This window comes from Myotis lucifugus, unplaced genomic scaffold, assembly GCF_000147115.1.
Source record: "Myotis lucifugus unplaced genomic scaffold, Myoluc2.0 scaffold_187, whole genome shotgun sequence".
In the NCBI taxonomy this organism is placed as follows: Eukaryota; Metazoa; Chordata; class Mammalia; order Chiroptera; family Vespertilionidae; genus Myotis; species Myotis lucifugus.
In genome coordinates, this window is record NW_005871235.1 from 1698835 (window position 1) to 1725539 (window position 26705).

Sequence of the window (26705 nt, forward strand, 5' to 3'; positions counted from 1 at the left end):
AGGTCCTCATTTCTTTATTTTTTCCTCTACTTTAAAACACTTTTGTTTCATGGAAATATCCTAGATTTTTATAATTTGGGACAGCATTTCCCTTTAAAATTTTCAACTAAATTATTGAATTAAAAAGTATATTTTCTAGCTGCAGTCTTGGTGTGTGTATATATATATACATATATACATATACACACATATATATATATTCTCTCATGAATCTCCTTATTTATTTTGACTGTAGTTATCTAATTTAGTTGCCCTCTCTCTCTTCCAGAGACTCAAAAACCCATAAGTTGTATTTGTTTTATTTTAATTCATTTCCTTCATTTAATTTGCTGGTCTCTCATGCATGAGATAGTTTTCTTTGCTAACTCATAGGTCTCAGTTCTGTTGCTACAATGTCCTAAGTGGCGCATCCTTCAGCAAATAGAGGCCAATTGGGCTAAGAAAGTTGAAGCTACCAGTCCCCTCTTCAGAGCCAATGACCTGGCCTCTCTCCTCCAAGATATCACTGACAATTCTCTCACTTCCTGCCACTAAGAGGCTTTAGTCCTTCAATTCAGAACCTAGCTGATTCTTTCTGGCAAAGGATACAAAAATACTAAGGGGCTGATTTTGACTTACTTTCAAATATTTAAAGTATTTATACCGATTAAGTATGCACTATTTTCTAGGTGTTGTACTGGTATTCCTTATACTAATTTACAAAACATGAAAAATCTGCAGAAATTGTGTTTATTGAGATAGTCAGAGAGCTGAAACCTCACTCATTTTAGCTTCCCAAGGTGCCCAGCAGCCATTCTTGTCAAAGTAATCAGCAATTTGAAATACAGGGATGGGGGAGCGAGGAAAATGCCTCTTAGCCCAGCCAGTGTGGCTCAGTGGTTGAGTGCTGACTCATACACTAGAAGATCACCGGTTTGATTTCTCTGTCAGAGCACATGCCCAGGGTTGCGGGTTAGATCCACAGTGGGGGCCTGCAGGAGGCAGCCAATTGATATTGATGCCTCTCTCATCTCTCATCAATGTTTCTATCTCTCTCTCCCTCTCCTTTCCTCTCTCTAAAAATCAATTTAAAAAACCATTCAAAAATACATTTTAGATCACCATGTTTTTTAATACCCAAAGTATAGTTATATTTTTGCAAAAAAGAACAAAACAACTCACATCTATATATTTTTTCATAGTAAGCATGAAAGTATTAGGAAATAAGGAATATTTGGTGAGACTGGAGGGTAAGAGGAACCAAATAATAGTGATGGAAATGTTTAAGATGTCATTTTTAGTGCTAAAAAGGAGATTATATATAGAAAAGTAGAGAGAAACTAAAAAGATACACATAAGGGAAGAAAACAAATATAATGGAAATTTTTTAAGTTAGTGGAAAAGCTAGGAAAAAACATACATCCTCTCCTGTCTCTCCCAACCCCCTCCCTGAAGATATTTCCCATAACTGCCTAAACTCCTCTCTATTATTAGGTTGGATTATTTCAATTAGGCCAATATTTTTTAACAGTTGACTTCACTCTATTTCTTGGACAGAGTATCAAAAACTTTGTTCACTTACTTATGGAATGAATATCACTGATTTAAGGAGAAGCATCAGGCTCTGTTGGGGACACTGCAGTGAAGCAGAGTAATGACAGCAATACCAGAGCAAAATTTTATCATCAGCATTTTGGCAAATAGAGTAGTTAATGCAATATATAAACACTGGATTATTTTTATTTCTGAAGTATAGAGAAGTCACAAAATAAAAATCAGTCAAACTAAATATATAGTATATTTTAAATATAATTTTAAAATATTTTTCAAAATATCAAGGAAGCCATAACATTTAAAATTAAATGCACAATATTGTAACATAAATGAGTGCTAGAAAATGACTGAAGTAATGTATTAAAATAATGAAGTAACCACCCCATAAAACAGAAGGAAGTGGGAATGGAAAATTAAATATACTTGATTTTTTAAAAAAGAGCTGGCTTCAAAGACAGGATGGCAACAGGGTCTACTTTTGGATAGGGAGTATATTCTTGCTTAAAGTTTTCCAGCTGCTGAAATAGCTCTTTTAAACTCTGTACTACTCTAGGGAATGAAAAGGAGATCCTTACAAAGTAACTCCAGACAGTTTCTCTGACTCTGTTATCTTGAAATACTCCCATCTTTTGTTTGAAGAGTTTGAGGGGGGGTTTGGTACCTTTTTTCAGGGCTTGAACCATTATGACTGAGTTATAAGTTTTATTTTAATGAAAGCATTGTGGTGCGCTTTTGTCTTTTGTTGTTTTTGTTGTTGTTTTATTGAGTATAGAGGGGGATTCTGATGCAGTTACTTGTATCAGTTTCAATACTTTCATGTACATATTTCACTTCTTGGGGAAAAAATAAACTTTAAGGTAAATAAGAACTATCCTTACAACAGAAGCTTTGTACTGCCAGTATATGCTTATTTACTGTGACTTGTATGGACATAGACAAATGTCTAGACTTAAAGACTACTCATTTCATCAATTTACCTTTTTTGCATAAGCTGGGCAACTGAGTGACTATCAGATCCCACGATATAAATGATTCATTTCATAGTTCTTTAAACCTTAAAATAAAATTAATAGACAAAAAGATCTGCATTTTGGCAGTGATATTAGCATGATATACTTTAACTTCTGAATATAGAGAGCCAAAATAAAAATATTAAAATAGAAAAATTTTTTATCTTAATGTATACTAGACTGTGGGGCAGGGAGAAAATTTTAAAGGCATATAAATATAACAGATAGTGATAAGTGATATAAAAATTTAAAAATCAAATCAGGTAAAAATGGAGAGAATAACTGAGAGGAGAGATTTTAGAAATGTTTGTCAAGATTGACAGGAAAGTCTTTTTTAGATGTTTATCTGAACAAAAGCCTGAGAGAAATGCATATCAAATTATTATGGTTTCTGGCAGAAGTTGAATAATCATAGGGAACACAGTAGGAAATTACAGTGAGAAGATAGGCAGGAGCAAAATATGGCTTTACTTACAAGCATTTTAAATTAATTTAAATGTTGCAAGAGCAACCCCATTGAATGATAGTAGAGGGGGAAGTAGCATGATTTAAAAACATATACACTCTTTTGTGTGGGAAAGAGATAAGGGCCAAACCATCTTAAATTTGCTTTATCTGTAGCTCTTACTATATAAGAAAATGACAAATCTGTCTTCTAATTGCTCTGGTCAAAACTGTAGTATATAAGTCTATATCTTTTTTCCCCTTTAACCACCTAGTATGTCCTTATAAAAATTCCCTTATACTGGGTTATTCTATTGATTACATCTTAAAACTATATCCGTAATTCAACCACTTTTTACAATGTCTTCTCTCCCATCTTGTTCCATCTCTATCTTCTCCTGACTAGACTATTAGTTTCTAACTGGTCTCTTTACATTGACTGTGCATCTACAGTTTTCAACACAACAGCCAAAGCATCATCTTAAAATATAGGATAATATCACTCACTTGCCAGAAACCCTGCAGTACTTCCTATTTTACTTAAAGTGAAGCTCAAAGACATTAAAATGGTATCTGCAGGATCTGCAACTGCCCTGATCTCGTTTCTTCTCTGTTCTCACTCCCTTCCGTTGCTTTCTTCAGACCAGTCTCATTAGTATGATCCCAATAGGATGGGGGCTTTGCATTTGGTGCTCCCTCTGCCATAGACATTGTTCCCCTAGATCCGTGGTCGGCAAACCACGGCTCGCGAGCCACATGCGGCTCTTTGGCCCCTTCAGTGTGGCCATGAAGTTTCAATAGCACTGTATGTGCGCGCCCACACGTGGTATTTTGTGGAAGAGCCACACTCAAGGGGCCGCAGTTTGCCGACCACTGACCTAGAAAACTGCATGGTCCACCATGTCACTTAACTCACTACCCAAATATTAGCTTTCTCAATGATGCTGAATTTCATTCACTGCTCTACATATACTTGCATGAAGAGTCAAAGCAACGAGGTCAAATGGGGGATAACTGAACTGTTCCAATGAAGATTTTTGGTGGCTTGAAAAGAGTGTTAACTTCATAATGATGAAAGTGTTTATATTCATGATATATACGTATGGGAGAACTTGAAGGATTGCTGATGGACAAGAAGTAGATTGACAGAGAGATACAAAAAATCACAGATAAATCTAAAGAACAATGACAGAAAAGCAGGTGTATGTCAACCATTAATGTTGAATATTTAACCATTAATTTGGAATATGTTAAGTTTGAGATGCCACATTGGATATGCATGGAAATATACACAGGCTTACCTGGTGGGATGCGATATTAAGCATGTTTGGTGTTTGCAGGTAAATAGAACATAGAAAGAGAGAGATAAGGAGTTTGAGAGTGAATATACAGGTATGCTTTGTAAAAAGGAAAATAAGGACCTGCCTAGGTTAAGGGACAGAAGAGAGCAAGTGCAGTCAAATAATTAGAGGTGTTGTTGTTTATAGAAACACATTATATAATTCTGTGGATAGAGTGTATGAGTGAGTGAGCTTGAAATGCATGCAATGTTGATTAGAGAGTGAAAATATATAAAGCAAGAGGTTGGGAATGTGCAATTACAGGTCATGATAAATTATAAGATATCACCATGAGAAATGGGCCAAGAAGAGGAGGAGGAGGAAAAACTAATTGTAAAATAATTGTCAAATAATTTACACAACCACGATGGGTGAATTTCCAAAATTGATATAGAAATCATTAGGAAGATGACAATAATGGCAGAGAAAAGGACAGATGCTAAAACCTTTAGTGGGGTTGGGGGGACAGGAATTGAGAAAAGAGATACTTTGAAAAGGAGCATTGGAAGGAAGAAACAGAGTTAGAGAGAGAATGGCATAGCTGATGTCATTTGCTAAAAATGAATAGACTTCTCCTTCAAGAACAGGAGGTGGAAGAAAAATGGTCGGGATATGGTAACAAGGGCAAAAGTTTCTCACCAGTTGTACACAGGTTATGGAGAGAAAGGAAGGTATACAAAAGAAATTGTGGTATTAGAGAATTGGCTGCTGACAAAATGATCCTGAAGGCACAGTGGAAGAGTACTGGATATTAAGAAATGTTAGAAATTTTACAGAGAATTAGATCAGCTACACCCTACAACACTTAGAGGATGCATGATATTAATTCAATCTTTATGCATGTAGGTCTGTACTAACTCTGTCATAATGTTTTATTATTTACTAGAGGCTGGGTGCACGAAATTTATGCACTGGGCGGGAGAGTGTCCCTCAGCCCAGCCTGCGCCCTCTAGCAGTCCGGGAATCCTGGCTCCTTACCGCCCACCTGCTCACTGCCCCTTAGCACTGCCGCGGGGGCGGGAGAGGCTCCTGACACCACCGCTGTGCTTGCCAGCCATGAGCCCGGCTTCTGGCTGAGTGTCCCCCCTCCCCCCGTGGGAGATCACTGACCACCAGGGGGCAGCACCTGTATTGAGTGTCTGCCACCTGGTGGTTAGTGCACATCACAGTGACCGGTCGTTCTGCCATTTGGTCAATTTGCATATTAGGCTTTTATTATATAAGATTACTTAAATGAAAATTAATAGGTTCAGGACTAATGGGAGAAAAGTTGTACTAATGTGAGCATATGTTCTCAAAATGAGGCCCTTAGGGGACCAGATCTGAGAATCACTTCTGTCACCTGTAATAGTCCCAGAAAAATATAAAATGATATGAATAGCAGAAAATAGTCTTGATGAGGAAATATATTTTCAATAGTATATATTTTACAACCAAAATATGAAATTATAAAACTATATTTAAAATTTAACAACATTTTGGTTTGTTAAATTTTAGAATAATTTATTCAAAAGTGAAAGTTACCCTTATAAATAGGGCTTTGAATTTCAAGGAAAGAAAAATATAGCCGCTCAGCTTTTGAGATAAGTAACTTGAAGAAATTGAGGTGTCCTGTTAGTTGAAAATTATTGAGTGACCAAGTAGACACCTTTCATTAATTAACAAATTCATCACTTAAATGTGTGACTCCTATTTTTAAAAGCATTTTTCAAAGTTAATGTGAAAATGCAACTGCATTATATGTTGAAAAGAAATATGTTGACCTATGTAAATTCTGTTGTACACTGTTCTCTTTCAAAGTCACAGTGCATGCTTAATTAGGTTTACTTGTGACAGAAATTGAAAACCTTAACTCTACCCATGGCTGATATAGTGAGACATTACATGTACTACATGAAATGTGGAAACTGACTTTAGAAAAATAAAATATGTTAATGCATTGAATTGATACTGGAGTAGGGCCAACTATAATTGCTATTCAGTGACTAAGAAACATGTGAGAAAAAAACAAGCTGAGAGTAAAATAAAACATTATTTTAGCATGAAATATGTTAGAATATGAGTGGAGAAAATAAAAGATTTAGAAGCAAAACCTGTGTATCATGAAATTTCTGATTTTACTAGTAGACATAATCCTATATAATAAAAGCCTAGTATATATACAAATCAACCAAACAGCAGAACGACTGGTGGAACGCAGGAGCTTCCCCCAGCCCAGACAAGCCAAGGCGAGTGCCAGCAGGGGCCCCCTGATCACCCCACTGGTTGCCCCACAGAGGAAGGTGACTGGCAGCAGTGGCAGGGAGCAGGGACGGCCAGCAGGCAGCACCAGGCTGGCCAAGGAGGGTGCCAGCAGGGGCCCCCTGACTGTCCCTCTGGTCACTCCACAGAATGGCCCTGATCCCCTGCCACGCCTAGGGACCCTACCGTGCACAAATTTCATGCACCGGGCCTCCACTTTTTATATATTTCATTATCCAATATCTTGTTTTTGGTTATCCATTTTTCCCCTAGATGATGAAATTTAAAAGAAAATCCTTCTAAAAAAAAAAAGAAAGGTCTTCTAAACAGCCAGAATATTGCTATTAATAAGGGCCAATAAATGCATCATATTTAATTAAAAATAAATATTATAAATAAATGCATATTTACTCATATTGATATAATTCTTAGATATTTTTAAAAGTTGAACACTTTTCAAAGTAAAATAATATATACAAGTACTATAAGAACTAGAAATTATAAATTAAAAGTCAATATTTTTCTAAAGATAATAATTGGGTTTATTGGTAAGTTGACTTAAGATTGAATGTATATACAAATTTGACTGGATGGGTTAGAACTTTCAATATCTTGGAATGATCATCAAGTTTCATTCTCTTTTGAAAATGTCACATTTTAGCCCTAGCTGGTTTGGCTCAGCGGATAGAGCGTCGGCCTGCGGACTCAAGGGTCCCGGGTTCGATTCCAGTCAAGGGCATGTACCTGGGTTGCGGGCACATCCCCAGTGGGGGGCGTGCAAGAGGCAGCTGAATCGATGTTTCTAACTCGCTATCCCTCTCCCTCTCCCTTCCTCTCTGTAAAAATATCAATAAAATATATTTAAAAAAAAAAAAAAAGAAAATGTCACATTTTAAAAACGTAATGTTTTTAAACCTTATGTTTATTTTTTATTTTTTTTAAATATATTTTTATTGATTTCAGAGAAGAAAGGAGAGGGAGAAGAGATAGAAACATCAATGATGAGAGAGAATTATTGATCGGCTGCCTCCTGCACGCCCCCTACTGGGGATCAAGCCTGCAATGCAGGCATGTGCCCTTGACCGGAATTGAACCTGGGACACTTCAGTCTGCAGGCCAATGCTCTATCCACTGAGCCAAACCGGCTAGGGCAAACCTTATGTTTCGATTCCTTTAAAGTTGATGGAAATACTATCCATTGTACAACTGTGATATGTATACATGTTCTAAGTTACTTTTTTCCAGTGTGTTTTAAGTCTTTCCTGTACCAGATATTTTAATTTTCTGCTTTTATGAATATTCTAAAACTTGAGCCTATTTATTGCCTTTCAGTAATGCCTAACAGAACTTACTTTAAGCAGTCACATAAAACCCAAGCAAGAGTGGAGAGTACAAATTATACTTCTTAATGTTGTGAGGAAGTATCTATAAAGCTATTTATGATGGACTAAATTATAGACCCAGATAACTAGGTCACTTCTATCTTTTATAAATGGGTAATTTTTTTTTAGCAATTCTTATTTAACTAAAGCACTGCTTCCTAAAAAGTTTGCCTAAAGACCCTAACTGAAATTTGTTAGCTGAGATCTGTGAATTGAAGGAAGAGATGGTTGCTCTATACTTTCAAAATATAATATTAGCATTGTATGTATATAATATAAATAATACTAAAGGTACTTACATCAATCTCTTTTCCTAGACTTTCAAATATTATTTTTATCCTAAAAATCATCATTATGAAACAAAATATATGTTTTACAACTGTATGCCAAATTATATCTCAGAAATTCTTAAATATTTGTTCAAAATCAATACCACAATAATTAAACAACATAAAATCACATTTAAAAGTTTCTACTTTAACTTTAAATCAATTATGTTATTAAATAAAAATTAGGTTTAAAACAGAACATTTATTTAAAACTCATATGTTTTTATTTAATAAAATAACAAATGAATTATACCTGCAATGATAATCTTTCTCACAGTTTATGTTGCATTATTCTTGCAAGGAAATGAGTCACATGGTGTTTGAAGTCTCTTACAAAGCTTGCCTGTCAATATTGTTGCACAGATGCATATGGTAACCTTGGGAACATTAAAAAGTATTTTTATTAAAGTTTTGAGATACTTCAAAGATGATGAAATGATGGACATTATTCTCATAAGCATGTAGTCGAAGTTTTCTTTACAACAATGTGGAGGACTTTACTTTCCAAAATGTCAAAACAATTCACATATTTCCTAACTATGTGAATTCAACACTCCTCTAATTGAGAGTTGGGGACTTTATTTCTCCCACTTGAATGTAAGAAATTTCTGACTATACAAAAAGTGATGCTCTGGGGCTTTCAAAGACAAATTTAAAAGCCATACGGTGCCAATCTAATTATTTTGGAACCTAGTCCCCAAGCCATGCAGGGTAGTTAGATAAGGTTCTGGTTGATGGCTCCAGCTTAGGTCCCAGTTGACAGCCCGCATAACTACCACACATGTGAGTAAAGAAACCTTTAAGATTTAAATATGAATTAAAATGAAAATATTACTAAAATAAGATAGTGATTTGTGGGAACTATTAAATTATTTTTAGTATTATTTATTTAAATGTTAAAATTAAAAGTTATAATTAAAAAATATCAAATAAGCAAATAATTTAAAAATTTAAAAACCAATAAATTAAAATTTAAAAGTTTACAAAATTACATTGTTTTCAGGGGAGAATTTTGATGCAAGAGAGAAAATGAAACTAAATAGTGCTTTTGGAATTGGGGTTTCCATTTAAAATAGGAAAATTTAAATAAGAAACGTAGATATCTTGAGCTTGAAAAATTATAATAATGAAAAATATAAATTTTGTACTTTTGAAATAGTTTGGTAACTGTCAAAATGTTTTAAAGCCACTCTCTTGTATGTTAGATTCAGACTTACATTTGAAATATCATTGCAGTAATTACCATTCTGACATGGTATTAATGAACAGTTCTTGTTATCAATTTCACAGTCTTGATTGAGAAATCCTTCTGCACATTCACAAATGTAAGCAGAGCTTTCATTTTGGCAAATTCCCCTTTTCCAACAATACCAAGAAACACAATGCCCCATTGACTCTTCACAGAATGGACCTTAAGAGATCACACACAAAAATAAAATATGAACATAGATATGTAGCAAAACTTATGATAGAAAAAGACTCTAGAGTTCATGGAACCTTTTCTTTACCAAAATTTTAGTAGTATAATTTACATATCATAGGATTAATCAATTTCAAATAAATAATTCAATAACTTTTGCAAATGTATTGAGCTCTTCAACCATCACACTATCCAGTTTTAGCATATTTTCATGACCCAAAGATGAGCACATTTATGATGATTCTTGGTTCCCAACTCCAGTCCTAGGCACCATTAATCATACTGTCTCTATAGATTTGCGTTTTCTGGGCATTACATAAACAGAATGGTACAATAATGTTGTTTTTTGTGATTGGCTTCTTTTGCTTATCATAAAAAAATTTGAGGATTTTTCATGTTGTAACATGTATCAGTACTTTGTTGGTTTTACTGCCAAAGAGAATTCACAATGTATTCAACATTTTGCTCATCCATTCATCAGTTAATGAAGATTTGGCTTGTTTTCACTTTGTACTTTTTATTGAGATATAACTGACATTTAATATTATATGAGTTTCAGGTGTACAACTTAATGATGTAAATATTGAGAAATGAGCATAAGTTCAGTTAATATTCATTATCATGCATAATAATTTTTTCTTGTGATGAGAACTTTAAGATTTACTTTTTATCAGCTAATTTTATAAGTAATGAATTCACACACACATATTTGTGTGGCTATATATTTTATATCTCTTGGACAGATTCCTAGTGCTAGAATTGCTGAGGTGTATGGTAAATTTTTGCATCACTTTTTAAGAAATTACCAGATTATTTTGCAAAGTGACTGTGCCATTTTAAATTCACACCAGCAATGCATACAGTATCCTGTTTCTCTACATTTTTGCTAACATTTGATATTGTCTATCTCCTTTTTTATAATAATTCTAGTGGGTGTGAAATAGTACTTCCTTGTGGTTTCAATATGCATTTCAATAAGACTAACAATTCTGAGTATCTTCTCATACGTTCATGATACATTTGTACATCCTCTTTAATAAAATGTCTGTTCAAATGTTACACTATTTTAAATTGTGTTGTTTGTCTTTTTATGTATTTATTTAGTATTAAGTAGTGAGTATTCCTTGTATTATCTGAATATAATTCCATATGATTTATGTGACCTGAAAATATTTTCTCCTTGCCGTGCTTTGCCTTGGTTTTTCTAGTCATTTTCTCAGTTGGTGACTTTTGGATAGAAAGTTTTCATTTAATTCCAAATTACCAATGGACTTCATTTTATTAAGTTCACTTTGTAACATTTTTTTTCACTTAGCTTTATCATCTTTTGGTGTATATCAAAGCTTTGACGAATAATGGTCATAAAGATTTTCTTTTATATTTTATTAGAAATTTTATCATTTAAGCTCTTATTTATATCTCTGATGTGTTTGGGTTAATTTGGGATAGTATGAGATAAGGATACGTTATTTCCTATGCACATATATGTGAATGTTTGAAATTATATATATAAATTTCTTTACATATTGGTATAAATTGTCCCAACAAAATGTTTTGAAAATACTTTTTCATCCATTTAATTTCCTCTTTCACTATTGTAAAAATCAACTGACCAACCTATCCATATGCAATAATACATTGTCTGGATGAATGGAACATGTTATTACATTTTAGGTTGGGAAGCCATCTAACTATTTTCCTTTTTTCTTTGCAGTTTCATTGTGAATTTCTATACAAAAGCCAGCAGGAATATCAATAGGGATTTCAATGAATCAATAAATAAAATTAGGAAAAATTATCATGTTAATAGTATGGAGTTTTAATCAATGAATATGCAATATCTCCCCATTTGTTTGATATTTTTTTCATGTCTCTCAGTAATATTTTGTAGTTGTCAGTGAAAGTTTTGCATTTAATGAATTAAACTGATACCTAAGCATTTTGTCAATTTGATACTATTTTTAGGGAAATTATTTTCTTAACTGTACTTTTGAAATTTTGTTGCTCAGATATAGAAATATAATTACCTTTTGTATATTATCTTGTATCATGCAGGTTTTATAAATTCATTACTCCAAAGTTCTTTTTTTTTTTTTGGATTCCTTAGGATTTTCTACATATGAGATTATGGCACTTGTTAATAAAGACTTGTTTTACTTCCCCTTCTTCAGTCATTATTTTCTTGTATCTTTTATTCCCCCCTAGCAAACAGTCTGGAACATTCTGCATAATGTTGACTAGACTTAGTAAAAGTGGCTATCAAAGTCCTGTTCTCATTCTTAAGGGCAAATCTTCCAGCCCAACATCACTTGTGTGATGTTAACAGGACAATTGCCAGAGATGCTTTTGATCAGAATGAGACAGTTTTGTTCTCTTTATAATTGATATAGAGCTTTATAATAAACTAGAAGCCGGATGCACAAAATTCGTGTAAGGGGCTCGGCCCTCACAGCCCCTCACAGCCTTTGCCAGCCCTTGCAGCCCCGGCTTCATTGGGAAGATCAGGAAGGATGCCCTAGGTTGGTCTGCTGTTTGGTCTAATTAGCATATTAGTTTTTGATTATATAGGATTATATAGGATGTGTGTTGGATTTTGTCAAAAATTTTTTTTCTGCATCTAGAAAGATTATTTGATTTTGTCCTTCATGCTGATAATATGGTCTATTTTATTAATTAATTTTCAGATATTAAAGCAATCTTGCATTCTTGCAAAAAAAATCCCACTTTGTCAGAGTACAAAAATATTTTACATGTTATTTAATTTGCTGAGCTCATATTTTGAAGTTTTAAAATGTTTATTCCTAAGTGATATTGTGTTTTAGTTTTCTTGTATCTTTGTTTGGTTTTAGTATTAGGATATAGTGGCTTCATAAAATGTGTCATCTTCTATATTTTTATGAAGTTTATAGAGATTTATACTAATCCTTTAAATATTTGGTAGGTCTGTATAGATTTTCTATTTCTTCTTGAGACAGTTTAGTACCTTGCACCTTTCTAAGAATTTGTCTAGTTCACTTAAGTGGTCTAATTTTTTGGCATATTGTTTTTATAGTTTTTTCCATGTAATCCTTTTCATTTATGAATGGTCATTAATGATGTTCTCACTTTAAATCCTGGCTTTGTTAATTTGTGTCTTCCTTTGTTTTTTTCTTGGTCAGTTCAACTAAATGAAGCAGGAATTTTAGGGGGAACATAGGCAGGATTAGGAATTTCTTAGAATTGGGGTCCATGGTAAAGCGCAGGGCTGCAGACTGAGAGAAGGTACGTTTCCATAACACAAGGAAGCCAGGTGCAGTTTCATCTCCATAAGACAAGGGAGCAGCAACAGTTACATTTACAGGGGACAAGGGAACTGAAAGTAGCCAAGAAAGCTCTATATTTACAAAATAAAGAGAAGGAAGCCCTTCATTCAGATGGAAAAGAAGAAAGCCCAGAGGGAAAGAGGAGGGAGAACCTCACATGTCTAAGGGGAATATTGACCAATCAGAGGGGATATCAGGCACCAGGATCTGCAGTCTTTATCAACCATAGGGAAAAGGAACTCCTTGGGACCCTTTTCCCATAGAATCAGTTCTGTGGGACTCTTTCCCTCTCCCCATGCGGGAGTCTGTACTTGTTCTTCAATAAATCTCCATCTTTGCTATACCACTTTCTGTCCATGGACTCATTCTTCGATTCCGGCTGACAAAGAATCCGGGTTCCAGTCCAAAAATTCGGTATCATAAAGATATGTAAATTTTATTTTTCTCAAATACAAGATCTTGTTTCATCAAATTTTCTTCTCAGTTTTAATGATTTTTGCTCTAATCTCACCATTTCCTTTCCTTGGGGTTCAGTTTGCTCTTCTTTTTCTAGTCATTTAAGATAAAAACGTAGGATATTGATTTGAGAAATTTTTCATTTTTTTTAATGTAGGAATGTAGAGCTACAAATTAAACTTACTTCTAAGCATTGATTTAGCTACATTCCATAAATTTTGATATGTTTTGTATATATGTATTCAGTTGCAATCTCTTCTTTAACTCAGGTTATTTTAGAAATTGGTTTAATTTCCAAATATTTGAAGGTTTCTCAAAAATGTCCCATTAATATCTAATTTAATTCCATTAGGAATGGAGAGCATAGATTGTGCAATTTTAATTTATTTAGATCTAGTGTGACTTGTTTCATAGCCACGGTTATTTGTTTATATATTGTCTAGCATTGCAGTTGAGTAAGTGCATGTTTGGCACTTCGTGCGATGTGAAGGTGAGTGCCTCCTTAACGCTGTGCCCTGGCAAAGTCACTTGCCTCTCTCTAGTCCCCACCTTAACCAAGTGAATAGAATGAAGTAGTGATATTAGACCCAAGTCTGGAGTTTTACTGCAGTTTTTATAAAAGGTGAATCAACATGTTTCATTGAAAAGTTTGAGAGGCATTAGATTGCATTCAGTATGTTGTCATTAGGCACATCAGAGTGTCACTAAAATATACCTGCAGTAGTGACCTGACTACTCGCATCATGTCTGTTAACTCCTGAATTTCAAAAGGAAAATGTACTCTTTTGAGTTATCGGTAGCCTAAGTAGGGATTCAGACAATTTATATGTATGTGCTGGGGAGAACTGAATGGGGAAATATCTGACTTCTTGCTAAAAATGACAACTTGTTCTCCAGAAATTATCTACAGAAGTTTGTTTTAAAGTCTTTGTATTCAAGTTCATAAACTTGTCAACCAATTCACTATTTAACCCTAAGCTCATAAGTTTACATGTTTACTGAGAAAAAAAAACTTCATGTAAAACTCATTCATTATTATGTGAACAGAAGCATCAAGAAAATTTAGGGACAAAGAATTCAATTAATTAGCAATAGCATACAAGCCAAAACAAGCTCCACTTAAAAGATAATGCTGTTAATTGATTTGAAGTTTGAATTGTGTGCTAATTCTAAACCATAAAGACACAAAGGCAGCATAAAATGTTGAGTAACTGCATAATTGGCATTATTGTATTAAAATAAATCAACCTCTAATTTTAGGTATTAGTACATGAATAACTATTTTGATCACATAAAGAAGAATGGATGTATGTTTCTCAATGTTATGATGTATTAGCATAATATCTTATTAGATCATTAAATATAGAGAATGACATGCAATTATATTAAAAATGTTTGTAAGTAATCGTTTGAATAATTCTACTTTATATGTATGTAATGCTTGACATTTCCATAGCACTTACAGCTATACTTTTTTTATAAAATTCTTAAGACAAACCTTAAAACTATAAAAGGCAATTATTACCCAGTTTTATATCAGTATGTTCTTTAAAGTAAGAAGCTAGTTTTACTAGAGGTTAAGTGACTAGAAACATATCACACAGTTGGTTAATTAATGCCAGGTTAATAATAAAAATTTGTGCATCCCACATAACCCTATTATAACTCCATACTCTTTTCATTATATATGCCCACAAGATTAGTTCTGTAAAGAAGGTAGAAGACTAAAATATAATTTCATTGTTAGCGTAAGTACAATATTCCTACTATAGGATAAAATAGTATGTGGTCCTGTATCATATGTAGAAAGTAAAAAGACACAAATAAATAATATATTGCTTTGGCTTTTACAAATTAACATTCTCCCAATGTAGAAATATACGTTTGTGGATATTTTCATGGCATTTTCCAAAGTATTCCATAGAGTAAAATAGTAAAATGTGCATATTTTTAGCATTTATTTAGAAATAATACACATAAAGTTGCAAAGATAGTATTACGAGGTTCTAGGTACAGTTCCACCTTATAAAACCATAATATAATATCAAAACTAGGAAATCAACATTAGTACAATATGTGGATATAGTTCTTTGCCATTTTATCATGTTTAGATTCAGGTAACCACCACCTCTATTAAAATAGAGAACTATTTCATCATCATAAAGATTTCCTTATCCCATTATATTTTTATTCATCTCTTCTCCCCTACCATTTTTATAACACTAGCAACCATTATTTTCTTCATCATTATTATTATTATTATTTAGTATTATCGTTATTACTTATAATGCCCTTGAAAAAAATCTAAGTTCTCATGGACTTTTACTCTGGGAAATTAAAAGGAAACTTGGTGCAAAGTAGCATGGGACAGGGGCACAGAATCAAAATGACCAGAAATGATACATCAAATAGAGAAGAAGGAGTCAACAACCAGATAGATAGCTGGCTGTTACTTCTCTAGTGACAAACAGATTGGAATTGGGAAACTGCAGCAGAGTCAGTAAAGCTACCTCCTTTTCCAAAGTCTACCTGAGCTTCCTTTATATGTCCTAATGTTCTAGCTAATGGCATCTTAGTAGAAATTCTGGGTGTCCAGTCCGGCTAAAACCTTTTAGTTCTAATACCCATTCTTTCATCTCTCACTCTTGCACTGACTGCCTGGAAATCATACATTCTACTTGGTTTATGTGAAATATTCCAGCAGACTAGATTCTTGAGTCATTACTTAGAAAAAATCTATAATGCAGATATACCAGACGTTTGATGACTTGTGTATAAGAAAAACATTGAGTTACACTGAATTAATTAGCAATTAGGTTTAGCAAGGGAGATTTAAATAGCCATTATTAGTGATGTTTCCAGAGAGTTGTGGGAATAAACATCTATTTGCATGGGGCCAAGAGGGAATGAGAAAAATATGTGACTGTTCAAAGTGTAGTCCCTGAACCACAAGCATCAAGGTTTCACTGACATCTCATTAGATAATGCAGAATTTCAAACCCCACTCCAGACTTACTGCAGAACAATTTAACAAGATTCCCAATGATTTCTATAAAATTGTAGTTTCTGAAGCACTGATCTAAATATCTCTTTTAAGTTTCATTTTACAAAGATCAACAATGTGAAGTAACAACTAAGGAGATTTCTAGAGGTTGTCAGAGTTTAGAGTATGTTTGTGAACAAGTGGGATGAACTGATCAAGGAGGGAAAAGTGATCATCTAGGCAAGAAAAAAGATAGTTTCTAGAATAATGTTGCATAGGTGAGAGAAAAGTAGGTGATTCTGTCCACGGATAGAGGGATTAGCTGCAGCTAGGAGGAATCAATACAGTAGGAGAGAAGACTGAACTATATGGGTGTAGGTCAATGATATGCAGGCAGTTCTCTTGCTGCATTTGTATTGAAATTTGAAAGAAAGACCTCAATTGGAGTGTGATGAAAGGGTTGGAGGTTTGAGAAAAGATAGGTATGAAATGGTTGTCAAGGATATTGAAAAAATAATGTAAAAATTATAAGAAGTTACTAAGATTTAAGGTCAATTTCTAGGATTTTTAAAATTAGTAAACTGCATTGAACATGAGACAAGGAAGCAAAAATAGGTGTTTATACACAGGTGTGGAATATGTAGAGACACATAAAAGGTTTGGAATTTTGCAGAAAGGGAATATAATGGAGAGAGGCAGTAATAAGAAAATTGAGGTCATAGGAAAGTAGTATAATGATGGACCATATATTTTAATTGCATAAGACGGAAATGATGTCATAAGAAGTTAAGAAACAGTAAAAACCTGATAAAGGCTCAAAGTATCTGGTTCTGTAAAAAGTAAGGCATTAATATCATTTGTAATCCTAGAAGCAATGAGAAACGTAGAGAAGGGTTGTAGTCCTGGAGTAGAATGCTTTAAAAAAATGGTGAGATTGCTCTTATAAGTACAATACCGTTTTTTATAGTGAGAGAATGTATGATGTAAGTCAATAAGTAGCCATTTTTAAGAAGGTGTTCATGATGAAATAACAATTTTCCAGGTATAAGTAATGTAGTATAAGCCCACATAGTTTAATGTTTTTTGTTGTTGTTTTTTTCTGTAATGCCAGTGCCTAACTTAAGCGTTGATCATGAGGCAGCCACTTCAAAGGGCACTACCTGAATACACACATTGCCAACCACACAAGTAGATAAAGAAGCAGGCCACCTCTCCCTCTCACTGAGGGTCTTTTGTTTTTGAGATCTTGTATGATTTTGATAAGGGACCATTTTGGCCACTTGTTTTTCATTTCCCCAGGTTTTAAATTATCGTTCTATTGTTTTAAATTCACCAGTAAAGAGTGAGCCCAAGACTCTACTCCCAAGTCCAATAGAAGCAAAATCCCATTGCCCTGCACTCCATGCATCATGCATGCTGCTCTCTCTCTCTACCTGAGGCCTGGCCCAGGTGTGCTGTGTAATTTCCAGATCTTGGAAGTAATAAATCTTTGCTTTTACAAAGATTCCTTTTGGTTATCACTAGAGGCATCTTTTCATCATAGTAACATCAAGGGCCAGTCCGACCACAACATTGGTTATTGATAGGTTGAAACCTGCACAACACAAATAGACAAATATGCTAATTAACCAGAACGCTGTAACAGGTCGACTGGACAGGAGGAGGTTGTGCACGCAGCATCATCGGGGGCGGGGTGGCAGGGGCCTCTATGCGCCTGAGCTGGGGGAGGGCCTGATCAGCAGCGACCATGGCTGCTTCAAGGGCTGGAGACAGAGGCAGGACCGGACCGCTGCGGGGCCCGGGGAGCGAGGCAGGGCCAGACCAGAGGGTGGGCAGCGCCGCACGATTTCGAATCTCACGCTGAGCTCCTAGTTTTTTTTATATCAAAAAAGAAATAAAAGTATTGCACGTACACACAACCATACACAAATAACACTCAAGTAATTTAAGCTAAGATATTTAAGCAGAAATCCTATTAAAGCATCTAAGTAAATTTTACTTTAATGGAAATCATAATGGGACTTCTATAAAACAAATTGGCTTTGCTAGCCTAACGAGGTGCATATATCTTTAAAATATCACAATAAATGAAAGATCACTTTTAGACTGCTATGTTTTATTATAATTTCAGTGCATTCTTCTTTTGGTCAATCCTTTAATGATGTGTCAATAATTTCTAAAGCATTTCTGTATAAAATAATGCACTGCAGTTAGTCGAACATTTTATTCACATAACTTCATTTTAGTTTACTTTCACATAAAATGAAGCTATTACACTCGAAGGATAGGCAACACAAAGACATCGTCACATAAGAGAGCAATTTGCCTTTCATTCCTATGGGAAGAGAAAGAAATGGTTGCTAGGAGCTTTGCTCAAGGACTGGAAAAGTGAAATAAGCAGCAAACACTGGAAAATTAAAGAAAGACAACTAACTGTGACTAATGTTTGATTACAGTTTTAAGACTGTCAAAATGAAAAATTGCTTCACAATATAAAAAATATATTTGATACAAATATTTAATATACACCTATATTAAAAGTGATTGTGTAAAAGGTTAATATTTCAGAAAAAAATGAAGTGACTATTTGGAGTTATTCATTTTATATACACCTTAATAAACTCTCATGTTATTCAATTTCAACCATGCATGGTTAGACATTGTAATAGTTAAAAAATTAAATTCCTAGTGTGTGGCTCTCATGATTCTGCTCCTTTACTCAAATTAGCAGGATCGAGCAATCACTAGTGTCTGTTGCAGAAATAGGGTAGAAATATACAATTTATGGGTTAATAAATCAAAACATGGAGATGTTTCATTAAAAAAAACCCTTCATTACTTTGATCATACTTATCAAAAAGTGAAAGAATATTTTGACTTGACACTAAGAAAATTAAAAGGGTGATATATATATATGTATGTATATGTATATGTATTGAAATGTAGCTAAATACATATGCCAGTAAAAATTTAAAACTGAAAAGCATGTATCAAATTATTCCAAATAAATATAGAATGACTGAATATGCCAGTACATAAAATAAAATTTGTCAAGTAAATAATCAGAACTATACTTAAAAAGTACAAGGAGACTGAATTATTTGAATCTTTAAAATATGTGAAACATGCAAAATTGTATTCATTGTGTTTCAGAATAGCCCTATTCAACAGAAATATATCTCACATGTAATTTTAAATTTTCTAGTAGCCACAGTTAAAAAAAAAACAAAGGAAGTGGAATTAATTTTAATAATACATTTAATTTATCCCAATAGATTAAAAATAAAATTATTTTAAAGCATTATTATAAAAGATTACTAACATCATATATTACATATTATACTGTTTTTAAAATCCAAAGTGGGAAAGTGTATATATTGAACTGATATCACATCCCAACTTGAAATAGCCAAATTCCGAGTGCTCAACAACCATTAGTGGCTAGTGGTTCTCTACCACTAAACAGGAAAAAGTAAATCTTCCAATCTCATCTCACAAAGCTATTCAAAACTTGATAGCAAATACCTTACCAAGCATACATTAAATTCCAGTCTCATGACTAAGGATAGAAGCAGCTTAAATAAAATATGAGCAATTAAATTGAAATTTATTAACCAATGTCTTCACAATAAATTCAATATTTTTAAATTTAACTAAGATTGATATGTAGTAATAAAAATAACCACATATATGAGTGAATAAAAAAGCTGTGGTGCATTTATAGAATGGAATACTATGTGACTGTAATGGAAAAGGAAATCTTACCTTCTGCAATAACATGGATGGACCTGGAGATCAGTATGCTAAGTGAAATAAACCAGTGAGGGAAAGAAAAATACCATATGATCTTATATATAGAATCTAATGAACAAAATATATGGAAGAAGAAATTGGAAAAAGGGGCATGGATACATGCATCAGACTGACAGCTATTGGCAGGGGTTAGATGAAAGAAGGTGAAGGGATCAGGCAAAGAACATACATGCATCACCCATAGACACAGACAACAGTGTGGTGATGGCCAGAGGGAAGAGGAGGTGGGGATTGGGTGGAGAAAGGGAAAATGGGGATATCTGTAATAGTGTCAACAATAAAAGTAAAGGGGGAAAAAGACTAAGTTCAGTTCATTCTGACTAAAAATACTTAGAAAATTTATGTATATAATGTCACAACAAAGAAAGGATAATGCAGTTGAATAGTTTTAAGAATGGTCCTGGTCCTAAGCCCTATCTCATACCTTACAAAAATAGTCATTATTCAGTCACATTATATTATTTGTGTAAACCAATAAAAATTTTAGAAATAATATTTCTTAAACATGATGAAAGTCATTAAAGTTTCATTAAAAATAAGAACATCTTATTCAAAGAGACCATTCAGAAAATACAGAGTACATTGGGAGCTCCTACAAATTAATAAAACACGTGTAAATTTCATATATGATATATAAGAACATATGTTATACAAACACTATATATAAAATGCACAATAAACATTGAGTCTTATTAGTAAACATAGGTATAAAAATTAAATCAAAATTAAATGCTGCGTTATACTTGCCAGAGTGGCTGAAATAAAAATAGGTGATAGGCAGAGTGGGGTGTGCATATAGAGTAAAGGGAAGTTTCATACATTGCTAATAGTGTAAATTACATTATCTTTGGAAACAATGTGTTATTTTTTACTAACATTTAATGGATATATAAATCATGACTATAAAGTCCAAATATGTATATAAACATTTATTTGTTTACATAAATGCATATATGTATGTGTTATCCTCAAAAAGGAGCATAAAAGACAAATACAGAAAAGCTTATAAAAGCATCATTCAGAATAGACACAAACTGGAAATTGCCTAAACTATGTTCATCATCATTAGAATAATTATATAATTTGGTATGTTTATACTATAAAAAAATCCCAAAACCATGGGTTTAGCTAAAGCTAAACTGAACAATATAGATGAGACTCACAAACATAACATAAACTCTAAAAATATAGACAGAATAGAGAATATACTATAAAATCCCATTCATATACTGTGCAACTGAAGGAAAACAATTATAAAAATTCAGGACAGTGTTTATCTTTGGGAGGAAGGGATGGGGGATAATTACAGGGAAAGGGTTAGGAAGAGGATTTCTGGGATGCTAGCAATATCTTGATCAATGTTGCATTTATGTATTCAAAAAGTTAAATGTAATTCAAAAGTATGAGTGATTAAATCCATGCACAAAATTAAAAGGCACATAACTGGTTAAAAATAACTTCTATTATATACGACAGGAAGAAGTTCTTCCTTGTTTCTAGGTTTTGCTTATGTCATTGGAAATCACATGTTAGCTAACCTCGGAGTCAACTGGAGGGCTTATTAAAACAGATAGCTGGAACTCATTTCCAAAGCTCATGATTCACTGGGTCTGCTTTTGGTACCAAATATTGAGAATTTTTATTTCCAACAATTCCCTGGTGATGTTTACGCTGTTGGTGTGGGGCCACGGGTTATAAACCACTGACATTTTCTATTCTCTTAGAAATGCACTTTCCTCCATCCTTGCAGTCACCTGACTAACTCACTCTTACATTTATTCCAGTCCCAGCAAGGCTGCATAATAGAAGGTTTCCCTGACCCCAACCACAGTTATGAACTTTAGAAGATCCTCCTCTGTACTTCATATTTCCCTTAGAAACTTACCTATGTGTTTTATCTCTGTCTAGGTTTCTAATTTATCCGCTATATCTGGCATTCTTTTTTTTTAATATATTTTATTGATTTTTTACAGAGAGAAAGGGAGAGAGATAGAGAGTTAGAAACATCGATGAGAGAGAAACACTGATCAGCTGCCTCCTGCACATCTCCTACTGGGGATATGCCCGCAACCAAGGTACATGCCCTTGACCAGAATCGAACCTGGGACCTTTCAGTCCGCAGGCCGACGCTCTATCCACTGAGCCAAACGGGTTTCGGCTGGCATTCTTTAGAGTTTATTTTATCCTTTAGAATGTTTGTTTTAATTATGTATGTTGAATATATTAAAAAATCCCATCAAGTTCTCAATTTCTGAATGGTTTGACATGTTTTCTTTTAGGTCCCTATGATTCTTGTCTTTAGTTCTCCCTATCTAAAATCCAAATTTAACCCCAGCTTTCTTACCCTTCCCCCCTTTCCTTTTATATCCCTAATGTGATGGATTTAGGATAAAACTTGTGTCCCAACAGCCTCCTGCTTCACTAACTCAGCCAAAGACCACAAAGGTGTTCTATTCTATATGTGACACTTGTACTTGCCTTCCTCCTGGTGGGATGCACCTTTCCTCTCACGAAGCTGCCAGAAGATTAACAATCCATTGCCCTCCTCTCTTGATTCCCTTACCAATTCCCTTTCCTCATCTAAACTTGCTTTAAAGACATTTCTGATGGTCTGTGAATTATCTCATTATTTTCTGTACTCTAGTTTTGCTTTCCACAAAAATACTTTCAACGAAAATAAATCTCTCTCTTATGTTTTCACTCTCTGCTTTTAGAACCATCACTTCCTTTACCAACTTTCTCCTCTCCTTTCTGGGCCACCAAAATCTGTTTTTAATACACAATAATAAATACATGCATTCATCCTCTTGTTCTTAAAATAGTTTTCCATGTTTAACAAAGAGTTTATAGATTATATTTTATCAAATCCATATCTTTTAAAAAGATTTTTTATTTACATTTAGAGAGAAAGAGAGAGAGAGAGACATTGATGTGGGAGCACAACATTGATTGGCTATCTCCTGCTTGCCCCCCACTGGGGATTGAGCCCTGACCTGGAATGGAACCTGCAACCTTTCAGTGCACTGGATGACGCCCAACCAACTGAGCCACACCAGCCAGGGCCAAATCTACATCTTTCCATCAATCAGAACAGAAATATACTTTTAAAGAAGAAGTTTTGGGGATACATATATTAAATTTATAAAAGTTTTAAAGTTTTGCTTCTATCACACTCATATTCAAATACTCTAGTATTCAGATGATATGTTATATATTAATATAGGCATGTATAGATAATGCATCCCTCACCTCTGTCTGAGATGGTAGAAATATGTCTTCAACTACCCTCACATTTAGAAGCTATTATTAATAAAAGCAGGGAAGCCTTTTCTGCCTTTCAAAATTCAAATGCATATGAACTATTACTCTACCTTTTTCCAGTCAAATGAAATTCATGTCACAAAGGTTAGTCATAAATTTAAAAAGAGGTTGTTTTTATTTTTTTGGTATCTTGTATCTCTTGTATCTAAGAGTGTTATTCTAGACATGTATAACCAATGAAAATTGAATGGGTAATGTAATTAAACATGCAATTCAATTATGAAACTCTCCTTTGACCAATTGTCTTAGTCCTTTACAAAACCTTTAGTTGCATAAATGCATATTTGATTACAAAGGTAATGTTGAATGCTGTGGTTAGTTATTCTTTCAAAAGGGCAGGAAAACATTATTTTTGTATATGAATAATGACTAAAAGTGATACAATAAAAAACCTTGAATTGCAAATTAATCTGCCCTATATATGTTCTCAGTGAGGACATTTTATATGATTAATTTTAGGCTAAACTAGTTTAATTTATTAAGTTTGAAATATGAATTAAAGAAGAGTAGAAAAAAATAAAATAAAAGGTATGAAATATTTTAAATTGCCAAAATTTAATTATAGAAGTTATTGGGCTCTGACATTTATACTGACCAGCTCTTATAAGATATATCTTTGCCCTTATTTATCTTTTAAAATAGTCCAATTTATTATTTTGAATGTTTGCTTTTACATTTTCTTTTCTCCCCCAATTTCTGCTATATTTCTCAAATATAAATTGTATACTACTTTTTTGATGTTATGGAGGGTGGTGAGGTGATAATTCTAACTTTATGTTTATATTTTAAATATATGTATATTTTCCACCTTGGAATATTTTAATTTTTAAAATTCTTTATTGTTTAAAGTATTACATATAGTACTGCATATGTCTCCTTTTCCCCCCATTGACCTCTCTCCAGCCACCCCCACCCCCCAGTACATGCCCTTACCCCCCTAGTGTGTGTGTCCATTGGTTATTCTTATAAAATATCTTTTTAATTTACTTTTACTTTAAATATTCCTTTCTTAACTCATTTGTCTCCACTTAAATTTTTGTTATCCACTAAGTCAGCTTTCTTTTTTAGGTATGATTTCACCATATTATCTCTACATTGTATTTTATAAAAATCATATCTGTTTAACTTATTGGGTCAAAATGTTTATCCTATTTGAAATTTCTCTCTTTCTCTAGGTATTTTTCCCACATTAATGTCCTTCATTACTCCTGTAAGTGAAACTTGTAGTTGTTCTTTTGTAACCGAACTTCTCAGAGAGTCCATGCTGTTATAGAGTTTGTATTTCTTACAACTACATGGGTATCTATAATCATTTCTAAATAAAAATATTAATTAAATATTCTCACACTGAATATAGCATTTTACTAAAAATGCAGAATGAACAAATCTATAAGAGTATAGCAGCAAAGAATACTATTAATTTAATTGAGCACAACAGGAGATTAATGAAACAAAATCTTATAGGATCATCTTATTCAATGCAGGAAAAACATATTTAATAAAATTCCACATGCTCTGACTCTAATCACCAGAAGATTCCAAATTATAGGCACATTTCTAAACCTGATACTGGATATTTACTAATCATCAACAACACATCATTTTGAATGGTGAAGCATTATAAACATTTTCTTCTCAAATTAGGAACGCGAGAAGGAAGACTGCAATCAATGCATCTCTCTTCAATGTTGTACTAAAGGACTCAAGCAGAACAATGTGATGATGAAAAAAAGAAAAAGAGAACAAATGATGTTACGATTGTCTGTTCAGTCCTTCCCAACACTTTTCATCTCAGGATACACAGAAATTGCTAAAGGAATCAGATCAATATCTTGCCACAATTGTAACCCATTTGTGACACAGCAGTGTTCCACCATTGTCTGTTTCATGCTTCCCAGCACTTTTCATCTCAGGGGATACATAGAAATTGCTAAAGGAATAGGATCAATATCCTACCACAATTGTAACCCATTTTCATTTCTGACACAGCAGTGTTCCACTACAAATGGTTGGGAGACCCTATTCTATATAGTATACCCATGTAGTAAAACACAATCTTTTGGAAAAATAGTCTTCATCAAGTTTGCTGGATAAAATATCAACACACGAAACAGAAATTCTTATATAAATTTAGCAAAGAATTCAAAAAAATATTTTCAAACAATTGGAAAGCAATATAGTGATAATTATGAATCTTTCTTATAAAATAAAAAATAAATGGAGTAGAGTGGGATATAATATTTAATATTGACAGTAAGTATTCTCCTAAATATAATCTACAAATATAACCTCCTAAATATAACCTACAAATTTAATAAAATTCTATTTAAATACCTACAACTTGATACTCAAAGGCAGAGTCAAGAATAGCCAAGACAGCTTTGTATTAAGCAAGAATGGAGACAGATCTTATCAGCTATTTAGAGATGTAAAGTTTATATATCTACAGTAATTAGGAAATTATGGTATTTTGGTGTAAGATTGATTAAAGATCAATGGCAGAATAGAAAGCCTAAGTTATATATATATATATATATATGAAGAGGTAATATGCTAATTGGTCCTAACGGTGTCACAGTCATGACCACTAAGGAGGAGGCTGCCTGAACCTGTGCAGTGGGGCATTGCTCCCGGAGACGGGGTGGAAGCAGGCAGGTGCCCGGAGGAGGCCCGTGCCCAGGAGGGCAGGGGTGAGAGCCCATAGCGCCCCCCTCACCAGTCCTTCGCCACCCACCGCTCACACTCAGAGCGCCCTATCACTCACCTGCCTGGGGAAGGAGCACAGCGCAGCAGGCAGGAGGTTTCCAAGCTCTTCTCCAGCTCCATGATGGGGCGAAGCCACCATGTTGCTCCAGAGACAGGGGTGGAAGCAGGGGAGGTGCCCGGAGAAGGCAGGACCAGCCCCAGGCAACTCAGGGGACTGAAGGTGGAGCTTGAAGCGGCCAGAGAAGGCCAGAGGGGTCATGGGGGCTGGGCCAGGCACGCTGGAGCTCTGCATGGAGAGGTTCCGGTGTCAAGGTAGTACAGTGGGTGTGAGGCAAGCTGCGCAATTTCGTGCGCTGGGCTCCTAGTCTTGAAATAAGGGTGAGAATACAGTTCCATTTGTCTTTCAAGCAATCTGTTTAGATCTT

The 26705-nt window shown here is 34.0% G+C and overlaps 1 protein-coding gene across 1 annotated transcript in view; it reads right to left on the reverse strand.

Moving 5' to 3' along the window:
- Window positions 1-26705, reverse strand: part of EYS (eyes shut homolog (Drosophila)) — a 1189235-nt gene that overhangs the window by 1118428 nt on the left and 44102 nt on the right. Inside the window, 3 exon segments of the mRNA XM_006096829.1 lie at window positions 8533-8560; window positions 8563-8656; window positions 9497-9690. Coding sequence (XP_006096891.1) covers window positions 8533-8560; window positions 8563-8656; window positions 9497-9690 — 316 coding nt within the window.